The following is a 16,200-nucleotide window of genomic DNA, read 5'->3' on the forward strand; positions in this document are numbered from 1 at the left end:
ACTCCGACACACAACACATGTTTGTGTGGCCGTCAGCCATACTGATATTTGTATATTTGTATGTACATATTTTATTATATTATGTTAGAACAAGGAAAGATTCCTAAGCCTAACTGTTCTAGAAATTGTTGATGAAAACTTACAAATGGAATTAATTGAAATCCAATGCGATAATTTGCTGAAGCAAAACTGTATGGCAGTTGGAATTCCAGATTTTAATAGGCCTACATATTTATCTGTAGATCGGATTCCTAAAATGTTATCGTTTGTTACGCGTATACTAGCTATGTTCAGAAGCACTTATTTATACAAGCAATTTCTTTATGAAAAATAATGAAAATTCATAAAGGTCAAGATTAACCAATCAGCATTTATCATCAATTTTAAACATTTCATCAGCTGAATATATTCAACCAAATTTTGATGACTTGCTTTGTGAAAAACATTGTCAAATATCTTCTAAAAAGTGATACTAAACTGTGATTTTGTTTATTTCTTATTATAACTTTAATTTTTGTTTTTTATAAAAAAATATAAAATATTTATAGTTTAAGTTTTTAAAAAATAACATGAAATATAAAATGTCTGTGTGTATAATATACAATACATTGAGTCTGATTATATTATGTATTATCTATTTATTATTCTAAAAATCGTATTTTAATAATTTTTTGAACATTGAAAATATGCAGCCCAACTTAATACAAAATAGATCACATGGCCCGTAATATCATATGAGTTTGACATGCCTGATGTAAAGCAATAAAGTTTGAATAAAAACCATTTTCAATCGTCTTAAATGATCTTCAGGAAAATTACATTCTAAAAGAGCAAAGGCATAACAGTTTTTACAGTCGATCAAATGCATTCCATAAATCAAATATATTCTAGAAAAACTGTTGTGTTCATTTTTTTAGAATGTAATTTTTCTGAAGATGATTGAAAATGTTTGAATAAAGAAATTTTTACTGCTTTAGACAGTTGTACATTACAGTTAGTATTTGTATAAGTGCAGTTTCTATAGGAGTAATAAGTAGAACTGTAGCTAAACAACAATTGGAATCATCTGCACATAGTTGATATATTTTATAAAACTACTACATCAAGTAAATAAATGCTTGTTTTATGTGTAAAGAATTTTTTCACCAGCAATTTTTCAAAACATCTATTGTAATTGAGCAAAAGAACATTAAATTTTGTTTTTGCAACAGAATTATTGTTACAAAAATGTTGGAAATGTTGCAGAACTTTTGGTGGTGAAAGTCTATTAAAAACAAGTTTTCAAGTGGTACAAGATGTTCAAGGAAGGCAGAGAATGCACTGAAGATGAAACATGCTCTGGTAGACCATTCACTTTAACTGATGAACAGAACATCACTCAAGTCAGAGATTTAATGCTCAATGATCGTTTAGCAATTACGGACATTACTGAACATGTTCCAGTATCTTTAGGATCTTGTTGAGCAATTTTAAGATTATTTGGGTTTGAAGTGTGTTGCTTCTCAAGTTGTCTCAAAAATGTTGAATTTTTTCCAAAAACAACATGTTCAAATGGCAAGGAAATGCTTTCTCAAGGCAACTCATTCTTAAAATGCATCATTATGGATGGTGGAACATGGATCTACATTTTGACACTAAAACAGCTCAGTAATGAAGCAAATAGTGCTTGAAAGGTGAAGCAAGATCAAAAAGATCATGTCAAAGTGAGTCAAAAATGAAGGTCATGTTGACTGTTTTCTTCAATTATTGTCATGTTGTGTGTCATGAATTCCTTTCAACTGGCCAAATTACCAACAAAGAATATTATTTGAGCATATTATTTGTATTTTAATATGTTTTTAACCTGAGGCAAACCTTTGAATGGAGTCAAAAATGTCTGTTTTGATTAAACTATTGCTGGAAAAGTGTGTAAGGTTAGTATGATTGGTATATTTGTTTTCAGTTTTTTCCAAGTGTTTTCTAATGCCCACACTATTTAATCATGTAAACAAAATTGTAAAATGAAGTAATAAAATTAATGGTGACAAAATTCTTCTACAGGAGCATCCGGCTAAATGGCTTCCTTATTACTGTGCATTGTCCAGGTTGTAGAAATAAATTTAGCATCTTTGCCATTTATACATCTTTCATACCAAGATCTTTTATAAATTTCCCAAATCATAGTAATTCCAGCTTTATGTATAATCTGTGAATCTCGAGAGATCCTATATAGACTCGGTCTATATAGGATCTGTCCTGAAGAACGACAAGTTCCACTGATAGTGGAACTTGTTGTTCTTCAGAGTTATCTTGTAAACTCAGGAACTTTGTCATAGTTGACTGGGTTCTTCTCATTACAAAGAAATTTAAAGGTATGAAGATTATATCTGTAAGTGATTCACACACCTACATAAGGTGTGTGAATCACTTACACTTGCATAGAGCATAAAGTAAGAATAGTGTTCCTGTTTCAAGCCAAACCAAGAGTATGAATAACCTTGAGAAATTGAAATGGTGTTTCAATACAGCCTCTTCAACCTTAAAATTCCCGGTACATAAGACGACAGTTAACACATAAACTAACGTTTTCGATCCTCCACCGAGGTCTTCGTCAGGTTCGTTGATCATGGAATGCGAAAAGAATCGAACGCTTTCGAAATTCAAAAAGATCGAATATCCCCGCGTGCAGTAATGACGAATGATACAACGTAAATTTAATAGACAGGAGTAAAACATGAATTACCACTGCGGATGCATCTCAGAGGCATATCGCCACGCGCACGATAATACGTTACTTTCCTTGAAATTAATACACTTCCCCGATTTGGTAGCCTTGTAAATCTCAAGAGTCTCCAAAGCCCTGATGTGGTCCGTCTTAAACGACTTCTTAATGAGTCTGGTGTTATCGAAGTCTGCTCTTATATCGGGGTCCGTGGCGTACGTCGACAGGGCGGTGGTGTGTTTTTTTTTTCGGAGCTTAAACACATTGAAGACATTGCCGCTAGTCATGGGTACAGAGGTAACCTTATCCGTAGTTTAGCCCGTAATTTCCTTGATACAAGTACAGCGCGACACGCCTCCGCGGTGCGGAGTGAGTCTAATTTGAATCCCGACCAACACCAACGCACTGTTGTACAATACAACAAACGTCTGCATTCCTTGTACAAGGAAATAGCGCTAAGGAAGGGCACCGAGTTGGCATACTCGAGGACGCGATCTATCTACTCGCTTCTCAGAAACGCTAAAGACAAATCAGATATGTTAAGGGCACCAGGGGTGTATAGTATCCCGATAAGAGATCACAGGTTCCAAAGGGACCTGGTATACATTGGGTCTACCAAGAGATCTGTTCAAAAAAGGGTTTCTGAGCATAGATATGATGTGGCCAAAAAAAAAACACACCACCGCCCTGTCGACGTACGCCACGGACCCCGATATAAGAGCAGACTTCGATAACACCAGACTCATTAAGAAGTCGTTTAAGACGGACCACATCAGGGCTTTGGAGACTCTTGAGATTTACAAGGCTACCAAATCGGGGAAGTGTATTAATTTCAAGGAAAGTAACGTATTATCGTGCGCGTGGCGATATGCCTCTGAGATGCATCCGCAGTGGTAATTCATGTTTTACTCCTGTCTATTAAATTTACGTTGTATCATTCGTCATTACTGCACGCGGGGATATTCGATCTTTTTGAATTTCGAAAGCGTTCGATTCTTTTCGCATTCCATGATCAACGAACCTGACGAAGACCTCGGTGGAGGATCGAAAACGTTAGTTTATGTGTTAACTGTCGTCTTATGTACCGGGAATTTTAAGGTTGAAGAGGCTGTATTGAAATTTATTTGTACCGGTAATCACGGGTGAAGATTGTCTTTCTTGAAATGGTGTGCTAAATAATCATAAAAGATATGAATTGAATTTTGAATTTGAATTAAGTTTATTAACGTAGTAGGCATTAGCCTGTTACAAGGGGGTTAATTATACATTTTTTAGGATATTATAATCTACAATTATAGTTCTTCTTTAACATTATATGCCTTTTTCAATTTATTAGTTAGCCTTAATGCTTAATTAATAATCAATATATTGTCTCAATAACCTATTGACAATATTGTATAGCCCATAAATGTCGTTACTATTGTTTCCAAAAAGTTCTCGTCTCTCTTGATTCTATTAATTTTTTGTTAATATTGATCAAGTAAAGTTTCTTTTTTGCCTTAATTAAGTTTGTGTATATTTTTTTGCTTTTCACATAGTTTGATAATGCTTCAGGAGTATTATATTTCCTAAAAATTTTAAGATCTTTTTGCTTTTTAAGTTTGTGGTGATAACAAGAGTTGTCAAACCATTGATTTTTAGTTTTCAATTTGAACGCGTGATTACGTCTCATGACACAACATTCTACCATTTTAGAAACTAGTCTTTGGTAATTGACAATCGGTTTATTTTTTTCCTCCAGCCTAAGTATTTCAGCTGTTATAAAATCAGCTCTTTTTAATCATTTTTGCTTATCAATTCTGGATTCACATTTTTTGCTGAATTCTGATATATAACCTTTTTTAATAATGTTGCTTCTTATATCCTTTTTAGTTAATAATGTGAGTTTTACTGGAAAATGATCCGATGTGTCTTCATCAAGAACTGTTAAGGTCTGACAATGTTCGATTAACTTCTCGGAACATATCATGAAATCTACGATTGACTTCCTATTTTGTGATATGTATGTGTATTCTGCTGGAACATCACCTCTCATTCTGCCATTAAGTATAATAAGCTGGTTTTCGTAAACAAATTCTACTAGAGCTTTACCTTCACTATTTAAGATTTTATCTTTAGACTGTCTGCTGTTGTATATATTTTCATAACTTATATATAGTTTTGTATCCATCATCTCTCCAATTCGAGAATTGAAGTCTCCTCCGAGCAACCAGACTTGTATCAAAAAGGCCCATCTATCAATACAGTGTTGTATTTTCATGAATATCGATTTCTTATTAACCGATGGAGGGAGATATATCACAATAACTCCTAAGTAAGATTCGTTCCACACGGATTTGAGTTGATTATTTAATCTAATTATAGCTATTATATAGTACATTGTTATATTTTGATATATGATTTCACCAACGTTTCTCTTCATAATGAGAAGTATGCCTCCCGAAGGTCGACCAAATTTACTTAATCGATGAGCGTCACCGGAAATCAAGATATTCTCTTGTTCTACATGGTTTTTATCAATTAAATTTAAATTTTCTATCCACGTTTCCATCAAACCAATAATTGTATTAGAATTTATTAGTTTTTTTGTTGATAGCTTATGAATTTTTTCTTTAAGGCCCTGACAGTTCCAAAACCTAATCTGAAGATAGTTTGTCACCATATCAATCCCAACATTATTATTTTGAATATAATTATATTTATCCGAGGATCGTTCATTCTCGATTTTTTTACAGTTTTTATTCTTAATTAAATTGTTTTCCTGAATATCAGGCTGCATAGTTGTTGTTGTTGTTACTACTTTCTTTGTGAATCTTTGGTATCTTGACCTAAAAAAGAATTAATAACTATAAATTCATTCGTGTTCATATCCAACGTGTATACAAGATCATCTTTAATAAAATAGTCATCCCTGATTCTCACTTTGGTATTAGTTGAGAATTCTAATTTAATTTTATTAAGTAATAGTTTTTTCCTAGCTCTTGATCTATAACATAGATCTGTTCTAAAGATAGTTTTTCTTATCTCTTGTCTTATATTTGGTCTCATAGTCCAGAACTTTTTAAGTATTGAGTTTCTATCTTTAACCGATTCTGTTATTAATTTTATCATTTGATAATCTGAACCACTCTTTCCTAATTGAATTAAGCCTTCTATTTCTATGTCCTTTAGGTCAAGTTCTACCTTAATAAATTTTTTAATTTCTCGCAGCTTATCATCAGTATTAAATGGGAAATTAGTAATAACCAGATTTCTATTAGTATTTGCATTGCTAAGTTTATCCAACTCAAACTCAAACATACCTTTTAGGTTTGCGCAAAACTTTGTTTTATCTTCACATTGCTGAATTTTTTGTACAATCGTATCCATTTCTTCTTTAATTTTCATATTATCTCTTTGTATACAGCTAATATCATGCCTAATTGAATGAATTTCTTGATTCAACAATTCAAACTTCTCCTGAATTAGATTATAGATGGATTTTAACGAGTATCTCGAATCACTGTCACTTATCTGGTCAAGGTGCTCCGATGTAAAATAATCCTCAATTCTAGATTTACCCGTAATGTTTTTGTTATTTCCAATTTCTTCCTCTGGAGTATATTCTTCGCTAATAAGATCCACTAGCTGGCTTGTTTCTTCAGAACTCTGTGCGTGTTCCTTCCTCGGTCTTCCACGCCCCCTTTTTTGCATATCAGTTTGACTTGTGTGAACTGGCGAGTGCTGAATCGGGCCAGGATTAGTTTCGACTCCAGCCATTATTAAGAGCAATAATATTAGTTTTAATGATAACATAGTTAATATTATAACTTAAAAAAACCTTTAAAATTATTGTATAATGAACGTTTCACAAAAATACGTTTTCTGAAGCAGGTCACTGAAAAAGTCGCCAACACTGATGATGGCTAGAAGCGCCCCCTGATAATCATAAAAGATAGATTTATACAGTTTAACATGCAAAGATATGCAAAATTGTGTTGAGGACTGGAAAAACTCCCATCATCTGATAAGGCAGCATACTTAAAATAACCAACACCTTAAAATTTCCAGCAAATATATTTTTTTGTTTTTTACTTTCATTTTATTTATTCTTTATTTTTCCTATGTAAACCACATGCACTATACGTTGGAATTATTTTCGAATATTTTAAATTGTTGTATGGCTTGCGTTCTATTTTTACATTCTTTTTGTTTTAAAGTTGTTTAACTGAAGAAGACTATTAAAAATAGTCGAAAATGTTGTTATTTTATTAACTACATCGTTGCTGGAAATTTTAAGGTGTTGGTTATTTTAAGTATTTATATTTCAGTAAGTTGTTTGTTTTAAGGCAGCATATTTAATAATCTGGTATCACGTCAGTCCCAGCAATGCTGGGTTAATGGAATGTCATTGTACTGTATTGTATATCTTCTTTCTTGTTTTTCATGTTATCAGAGAAAACACCCCACTAACTCAGACTTTTGTAAACATGAGTAACCTTCACTCTCTATTAGTGCAAGTTACTGTATATATTGATAGTCACTAGATGTATTGGTCTTTGCATTGCCAATAGCTCTAATGCTATGATACTGGCATAATAAATATTTCTGCCACTTCGAGCACTTCAGTTGCTTCACAGCGTAAGTTTAGCTTGAACATAGGGAGCTGTAAACATTTGAAATTCTTTTAATAAAGGACTGCTTATAAATACTATTTTAATCTGGTTTTGAACATTATTTATTCATAAATGTCGTTAATAATTATATTTCTATTAACTGTCACTTTCACGATTTTAGACTTTAAATTGATTAGACTGTTTGTTTTTTGCTTAGAATTTGTGTTCATTTTTAAATATTTTTGGGGATTTTCATTAAGGGCAAGAAAACGTAGTCAAAAGAATTTTATAGTTAAGCCTGTATATACGTTAGTAATATGGGATGTCTTCAGGATTCCTGAGAACTCTCTGAATCAGGAAGAAAAGGGGATGATGAGAATTATATAATCTAATTATAGAAGTGTATAGAAGCATTAAATCATATGTTAAGATATTATAGATTTAAAGTGTTACATAACAAGAGATTTAGGATGGCTTTGGAGTTTATCAACATTAAGCCCATATCTTTTTTCTATTTATTAATATTAGGTAAATTATTGTAGTTTGTAGTGAGAAAAGAGTTATGATATATGTTATTCACAATTTAAATTGTGTTTATTAATGAGATAGAGAGAGATTGAAGTTGAGACAAAAAAAAAGTAGGAACAGGTTAAACAGTTGTCATCCAGATGCAAATTGTGAATTTTGAAGGTTTTTAAATTTGGTACCTGTTTCCAAATTAAAAATAGAGTAAAATTATTAATTTATTATATCATCATTGTGTGTTTTCAAGATAATAGGATTTTTTCAATATCATTATCATATAATTATTATGGAATTGTTAGTATAATCTATCTGATTGGTTGAGTTGCTATCTAAGTTGAATTGAATCAGATTGCAGTTTAAATTATATTGAGTCATTGCCATTTTAATATATTTTGGCATTCAGATAGTGTAATTTAGTGAATTTTAATTTATAATCTTATTATAAGCAATATTCTTCATCTGTTGTTGAATATAATTTTTGAAATTTTTCTTTTAGAAAATTCATATACTAAAAAGCTATTGCTATCTCCAGAATTAGCAGAACTTGTAGGTGCTAAAGAGGTATGTATATTTTAATTAAAAACTTATGTAATTATTTTATCTTTACTTTATGTTTAAAGAAAATTTAATATTTCTTAAATAAAATTTAGCTTTGAAAGAAATTATAATGAAGCAAACTCAGAAATTATGCTGTAAACTAAATTCTATTTTTAACAGTTTTGAAAGAAAAATCTTTATTTATTATAAATATTGTAATTAATTCATATTTTGCACATCAAATGGAGGAAAAAGAAAACAATAAAAGAATATGTAAAATCTGAAGGAAGTTTAGGCATGGTGCCATATCAACACTGGCACACTCCAGCACAAGCCATTATCTAAAAATATAAAGAATATTCTTGGAAGTATTCAGTCAGATGTATTTGGGATATTTTCATTTTTCCCAAATATTAAGACACGAGTCTGTACATAAGAGTACAGCCACACAGCCAGTGGTTTGCTTGGTGGATAGTGGGTGTCTAGAAACCTGGCGACACACTTTGCATATGTTTTGAAATGGAGCTATGTATGTTTGGCTCCTCTATCTAGCCACTCCAGTTAAATCATCATATTGATTAGGCTGACAGGCATCTATCCAAACAGTCCTGTTTAATTCATCTACCAATTATGGAGGAAATTTTATAAGGAAAAAGCCAGATGGTTCTTGGTTTGAATGAAACTTGGTGAACATGTAGCACTAAACACAAACAGCTCCTTGTCCAAATAATAGGACCCACTTCTCAACTGTTTCTCAAAAACAGGTTTCTGAAAATTGAGTGTTTAACTTATAAGTCTTTGGAAATTCCCTTTCTCCTTGTAATTTCAATAGCTGAGTGGATAAGACACTAGACACAAGAACTACATGATATAAGTTCCAACCTTTCCGATTTTTGTTTATTTTTTTTTTTTTTTTATGTATAACAAAATTATGTTATTTTACCATACCATTAGTATTATTATTCCGCATGTTTAAAACTTATAAAACAAGAGATTAAAAATGTGATGTCATTTTCTGTTTAGCAAAAATGAAGTCTCTATAGATTTAACTCTTATGTTAAATAAAACTTTTATTTCTTTGTATTTGTTTTCAGATATTTTTGCTTGTGGTTACATAATATGTCAACACAAGCAAATAAGTTTTTCAGACATTGCTGTGGCTGGACAAAAAAGATGAGTCTGATATGAAAATAGGGTAGCATAGTTGCAGCATTTTTTTTTTTTTTTTAAATTGTTAATGTTATGGACAATTTTCTCATGTGCTCTGTTTGTTACACTTCAAATATAGCACTACCATCATATCTGAAGATTAATATGAAGAAATAAAAATTTTACTTAATAACATAAAAGTTAAATCTACTGAGATTTTCTTTTCACTAAACAGGAAATGATGTCATGAGTTTTTGCTTCTTGTTTTGTAAGCTTTAAACATGAGGAATAATAATGCTAAAGATACGGTAAAATAATAATTTTGTTATACATTAAAAAAAAACTAAACTTGAGAAGATTTGAACCTACATTGCATAGTTCCAATGTCTAGCATTTTATCCATTTGGTTAACATTACAAGAGAAGGGAAATTTCCTGACTTATTTCCTAAACAGTCAATTTTCAGAGGCCCATTTTTTGGAAATGCTTGGAAAGTGGATCCTGTTATTTGAACCAGAAGTTGTTTGTTTAGAGCTACATGCTTACTGAGTTTCATTTAAGTCTCCAATTCAAACAAAACTCCCTGTTATTGTAAGGGCTGAAATCAGTTACTCTTGTATTTGTCATCTGGATCATTGCCTGATAAAATATTTTGCTTTCAAATTTATATTAGAATAAAAAAGAATTAATTTGCACTGTTATAAATTTTTGGATTTTTTTTACTGTTTATATAAGAATGTATTTATAGTCTATTAAATATTTTAAAAAAATATGTATAGGTTAAAAAGATTATGACTAAATAAACGTGTAATAGAACATCTGTATAAATATTATGTTCCTGTATTACAAGACAACTTAATAATACAATTAGGAATTACCAGCCTCTTTTGCTGATATAGCCTTTCTAAAATTTATAGTTGTCATTTCAAGAATATTGTCCACTTTCTCAAAAAAAATTCAAACAATATTTTGGTTGGTTCTACAATGTTAATCATACAACTTGTTGTAATGCCTTGCCTTCTTGTAAACAACTAAGAATCCTGATCAATATTTTTGACCAAGTTATATTTGCAAATCCCTAGTCTTTTCCTTTTACTTAAACATCATAGTTTCTTTGCCATACTTTAAGTTAGGTCTGGCCAACTCAAATTGTTTTGCGGGCCACTTTGATCACGCGTAACATTATGGTGGGCCACAGTTTAGGCAAACATGCTTTTAAAAAAGTAAAACAAATACAAAATGAATAAGATTTTATTGTTATACCAAGAGTTTGTACTTGCACTTGTGCATTATAATGACACATGCAAATTTTCATTTATTTAATTGTTTTGGTATACACATAACAAGGAAACAAAAGTTGTAATAGATATATAATATCACTTAGCAGGCCACACAATTTAACGTGACAGGCCATGGGTTGGCCAGGCCTGCTTTAAGTCATAAAGAATTTTTTACATATTTTAAAAAGAATTTTTAACCACTTTGATGTTCTATCTTGCTAATGAGCTAGACTATCAGTTGCACATGAGATGCCTTTGTGCCAACTTTAAAAAGAAACCACCCACTTGAAAGCAATGAAACTAATTTAAAAAATACACATTTTTCTTAATTATAATATATATATATTTATTTATAGTATTAAATACAAGAGTAATCATACAAAATGAAATAAGAAATCACTAAAGAAAAGTAAAAAATATAATTATATGTATGATAAAATACAGTAGTGCCTCATACTTTACATTTAATTTGTCCCAGGAAGTCATTTAAACTCTGAATTGTTCAAAGTCCAAATCAATTTTCTGCATTAGAAACAATGAAAATGAATTAATTCATTCCCAGACCCTAAACAAGACCCATTTTGATGAACTTAAACAGCAACTATACATAATCTAAGGTAAAAATAATATAGTTAAATACCCTAAATAATAAATTAAAACATGAAACCATTAAAATACATAAATACTGTATAATAAAATGAAAATTGCATTTACTGTGCCTTAGTGAAGAGTGGTGATGTCCTGTTTTTAAGGTCACTATGCAATTTGCTTGGATTTCTCACAAATAATCCTCTAAGATAGGGATGTCCAGGCCGCACTGCAGCCGCTGCACCCTAAATATTTTAGGTACATTTTCATTTATTTTTATAAAGTATGTCGTAAAAATTATTCTCATTTCACTGGATACACTTTGATGTTGTAATGACGTAATTGGTGCTAGAAAACTGTCCTACCCCATATGCATAACATACTGTTGTGAACAATTCTTTTCGTGCATGAAAAACATGAAAACTGCTGAAAGAAATAGGTTGAGTGATTCCCATTTAACAAACATTCTTAGGATTAAGACTAGTACCATAAAAGCAGATATTACAATATTATAAATAACAATATTATAATATAAACAATGTCAAAAAATAGCGTTGCATTTATTTTTATTTTGTGTGAATATTTTTTTACTGTCAATAATACAATATTTTATGTAATTATATATGTTATTAAAATCTGACATTTACAATTCAAAGTTTTTAAAAGTGCATATTTAGATGCATATATACTTAGGGCTGTGGTGAGCCTTCCATGTTGTAGGTCTGCTTGTATAGTATATATGCATCTAACCAAGACATAGAGACAGAGTTCGACAAAGCATATATTTATATAAAGTACCTTTGCGGCCCACTGAATATACATAAATTTCTAATTTGGCCCATTAGGAAAAAAAGGTTGGATAACCCTGCACTGAGATGATATCATCAGCCAAATGCTTCTCATTTACCCATATTATGAGTTTTTCCATTCTTAATACAGGAAATCCTCATTGGTTCAAAATTCAAGAAATGAAATAATTGCAACTTTGAATTATTGAGTTTCAAATTAGCTGAGATTTATATATTTCTGTACAATATGCCAAATACTGTGTAATTGTTATAATTTATTAAAAAGTAAAGCAGAATTCCTCGAAATGTAGTCCAAATTATTTTTAAAGTGGCTCAAAAAGTAGTAACTTGCCCAAATGTAGTAACCTAGAGTCCTACAAATATCTCAATCTGCTACTTGTAGCCCAATCTTGCAATCCCAAAAACCAGCCATATTTTACGAGAATAGGAGAAAAATAGTAGTCCATATGTAAGGTGACATCCAAAAATGTGTTACTATAAAAGCAAAGCCATATTGACTAGATTGTTGTTTATCTGTTGTTCTCTTATAGTATGCAGGCACTTCAATCTAAACAAATGAGTTAACATATGCATATCACAGTTGAAGCAGACTTTTCACTTCAAATTTCAAAGTAGCCATAAGTTATTTTGAACTAACTGAATTTCTTAATATGTAAATTTCTATATCCCCAGCTGGGACAAAAGTTCAGTTAAAGAACTAATGGGATTTCAAATTATCCAAGTTTAAATTAACAAAGATTTGCTGTAGTGTATATGACCTCCTGGAGGTCAATGTTTTCAAGAAAACAATAAAAGCCATATTTGCTGCTTTTATTGCTTCCTTGTTTGTAAGAATGGTGCATACTGTTAACTTTAGTATCTTAAACATGGCTGCTAGATGTGATACATATTGCAAAGCATGAAAGCACTACATATGTTGTTTTTCACTTCAATCTTTGATACTACATTTCTCTTAGACTTCATTGCTTCACACTCTTCATGGATGCCATAATTAGTAGGTAGGTGTTACATATATAACCAAATACATAAAAAAAATAAAGCAAAAAAAGCATGAGACCACATGAGATAATGCATAAGATGCTTTCACAGTAAAAGTGAGTATCGGCTTAGGTGTACAACAGACTGTGTTTATGCAGCAAGCACATTTTTCTTGGCATGCAGAGTTTGAATGTAGAAGCATCATTTGAACTCCAAGTCAAATTTCTCTTAAATTTAGCATTCAAACTCTGGAATGTTCAGTTAATTGTTTGAAATACAACTAACTGAACATTCTACAGTAAGGCACCACAGTAATTTTTAATCATATTTTTGTGTGTGTGTGTGTGTGTGTGTGTGTATACAGGATGGTCATAAAGTAACTTGACCAACTACTAATGATCTCTGGAGTCCTGAAAGCAAGGAATCCATTGAAACTTTTGCAGGAAAAGTAAAGGGTAACATGCACTTGGAATACATGAAAATAGAGATAGAACACATGGTTACAGTTAATGTAACCATATATCAAAAATTTCCAACACAAATACCAGGAATTCACAATATCACAAGATTCTATGTGATGGAAAACAGCATAAGGCATTAGAATGGCAGTTTGATTTCATTTAATTTGTGGCAATGCAACACATGGAGAGTCTGCCAAGGGAGGTGACTTAGAAGCAGTTGGTCAGATCTTTACATTTGTCAAAATTCATAAGCCAGGCAGCCAACTATGTTCAGTGGTAGACAAATATGCTTCTTCCTCAATAAAAATTGAGAATACTCAATCACTTCATCAATTTTATCATTAATGCCAACACCATGGTCAATGAAGAATTCCTTACTGTGTGTGGTTTCAAATCTCTCTATCCTTCAATCTAGAATGAACCCTGTTTTTGCAAACTTTAGGACTTTCTGTTTAAATGTATCTTTGAATCACACAATCATCATCACAGTATCTTGAAACTAGCGGATATTGTTAATTTTTGTTCTTTCAATTTCAAGGGGTAGCTAACCTGCAAAGCAGAAGTATCCTAATGGGCATTCTGATATATGGCAGCCTTTGTGAACTAGTTCTTTGTTGCATTGAAAAAAGATTCTCCCATCTTATAATGATTAAATCATTCTTTACACCCATTATGTCAATAATGATTTCATAATCTGCTAACACAAACCAAATTTACTTCAGTTCTTCAGTTCTTAAAAGCCATTAACAACCCCTAATGCCTCCATCTCAGTGTTGATCAACAAAGCACCCAAGTTCATTTTCGGACACCTTTCCACACACAATGATGGTCACATTTTGACTAAGGTGTAAAGGTCGCTTTTAGCGTGCTAAGTCGAAAAGCCACGCGACAGAGATAAATGGACCCACCTGGCTTTGGGGCCATAAACGGCCGAAAAGATCAAAGGAGTAGCGGTTTCGTTTAGGAGTCAATGTGTGTGCTACGTGTCGGCCGGCTGGAGAAAAAAATGTAAACGGGACGGACGCGAATGTGAGCTACGTCAGCGGGAAATAGGGCGGACGTCTTTGGAAGCTCTCAAAAAAAAGAAGGAACTGATTGGTCGCAGGTGGTCGCAGCAGGATCCCTTAAATTGGAAGGGTGGCGGAAAAACGAGGAGAAAGGGCGAGAGACCGGATACATGGTGGTCTCTGACACTAGGTAAGCCTTTGAGGTGTATAGAGAGAGCGTTCTCCTCTTGGAAAGTCCTCCGGAAAAAGGTTAGTGCAGAGACGGACGGCCACGCGGTTGAGCCATCTTCGGAAAAGCGACTTGAGTTCCCCGAAGTTTAACAGTCCCCAATAGACAAGCCGACGTGCGATACCACACCTTTGTAGCATAGTGTATGTATTGGTGTCGAACATTGTGCATCTTGTAAATATTTGTTGTGTAAATAAACTGTATATATTTACTTGTTGAGTGTGGAGGTGTAGCTTTCCTCGAACCATCTTACGGACATTCTCGAGTCACAAAACCCAACCCGAGACGATTCATCGTAAAGATCGCAACGGAGCAATAAGGATCTTCACTTAAGGTTTACAGAAAACTCTGAGTACAAATCACTGTTTATTCCATCAGAATCTAGAGACTTTTATCTACTAAAATGTCTGCCTACAGTCCTAGTCAAAAGAGCTTTCACCTACTCTATCAACATCATTAACAGAGATATCAAACTTAGAAAACAATAAGAATTGATTAATTCCAATTGTTTTACTTTTGAGAAATTACATAAAATATTTTACTTTAGAAAATTTCTATAAGATTATGATAATTTGATTCTAAAATTGTATCATAATTTTAGAAATCAAGCTAATTTTATGCTTTTATAGATGGCTCGATCAGATATAGTGAAGAAGATGTGGGAGATTGTTCGTGAACGAGATTTGTTTGTAAGTTTAAGTTTTATTTTAATAAAAAAAAAACAAAGGTGTTTGTTTTTAAGATAATATAATCATATCAATATTAATAGTAATGGTATTGAATTTTAATATAGAAAATTTTAAAAAATTAAAAAAATATAAAAATGATGTTATCAATAATTATGTAGCATAGAAAATAGTTAAGAAATCATAAGGATTTTCTCTGATGTAAAAACTAGTTTACAGTCTAACTAAAATGCAAAGCTACAGTAATAATTTACCTAATTCTGTTAAGTTCATTCTGCATGGTAATTCCAGAGAGTATTCCCATAGAATGCTAGAAGTTAGCAGATGACTGACTGTCATTAAAAATATTTTTGTTCTGGTCTTCAATATTTCAAAGAAATTATCTGGAAAGTTGAAAAATAGCCGAAATTTCAATTTTTAAATCAGATGTAAATAATATAACCTCAGTAATTATTGAAGGATATCTCTATTCAACACTACTGATAAGATTTTTGTATTGATTCTTTGTCAAAAGATAACTAAATCTAAATAGAATAATTTTGATGTAATATTTAATTTATTCAAGATTACTTATTGAAGTTTATCAGTTTTTAACATATTTACCTTGTTCCTTGATATTAAGTTAGGCTCTTATAAATCATTAACTGTGTTTCATG

The 16,200-nt window shown here is 31.7% G+C and overlaps 1 protein-coding gene across 1 annotated transcript in view; it reads left to right on the forward strand.

The window, feature by feature from the left end:
* LOC136973581 (uncharacterized) overlaps nt 1-15,587 on the forward strand; it is a gene marked incomplete at its 3' end in the record, with an annotated part of 68,435 nt that extends 52,848 nt beyond the window's left edge. Inside the window, exons 8-9 of the mRNA XM_067268312.1 lie at nt 8,318-8,382; nt 15,488-15,587. Coding sequence (XP_067124413.1) covers nt 8,318-8,382; nt 15,488-15,587 — 165 coding nt within the window. The remainder of the gene's footprint in view (nt 1-8,317; nt 8,383-15,487) is intronic.
* Nucleotides 15,588-16,200: the final 613 nt, after the last annotated feature.

This window comes from Centruroides vittatus, unplaced genomic scaffold (genome assembly GCF_030686945.1).
Source record: "Centruroides vittatus isolate TY-2023 unplaced genomic scaffold, ASM3068694v2 contig_3221, whole genome shotgun sequence".
Taxonomy (NCBI): Eukaryota; Metazoa; Arthropoda; class Arachnida; order Scorpiones; family Buthidae; genus Centruroides; species Centruroides vittatus.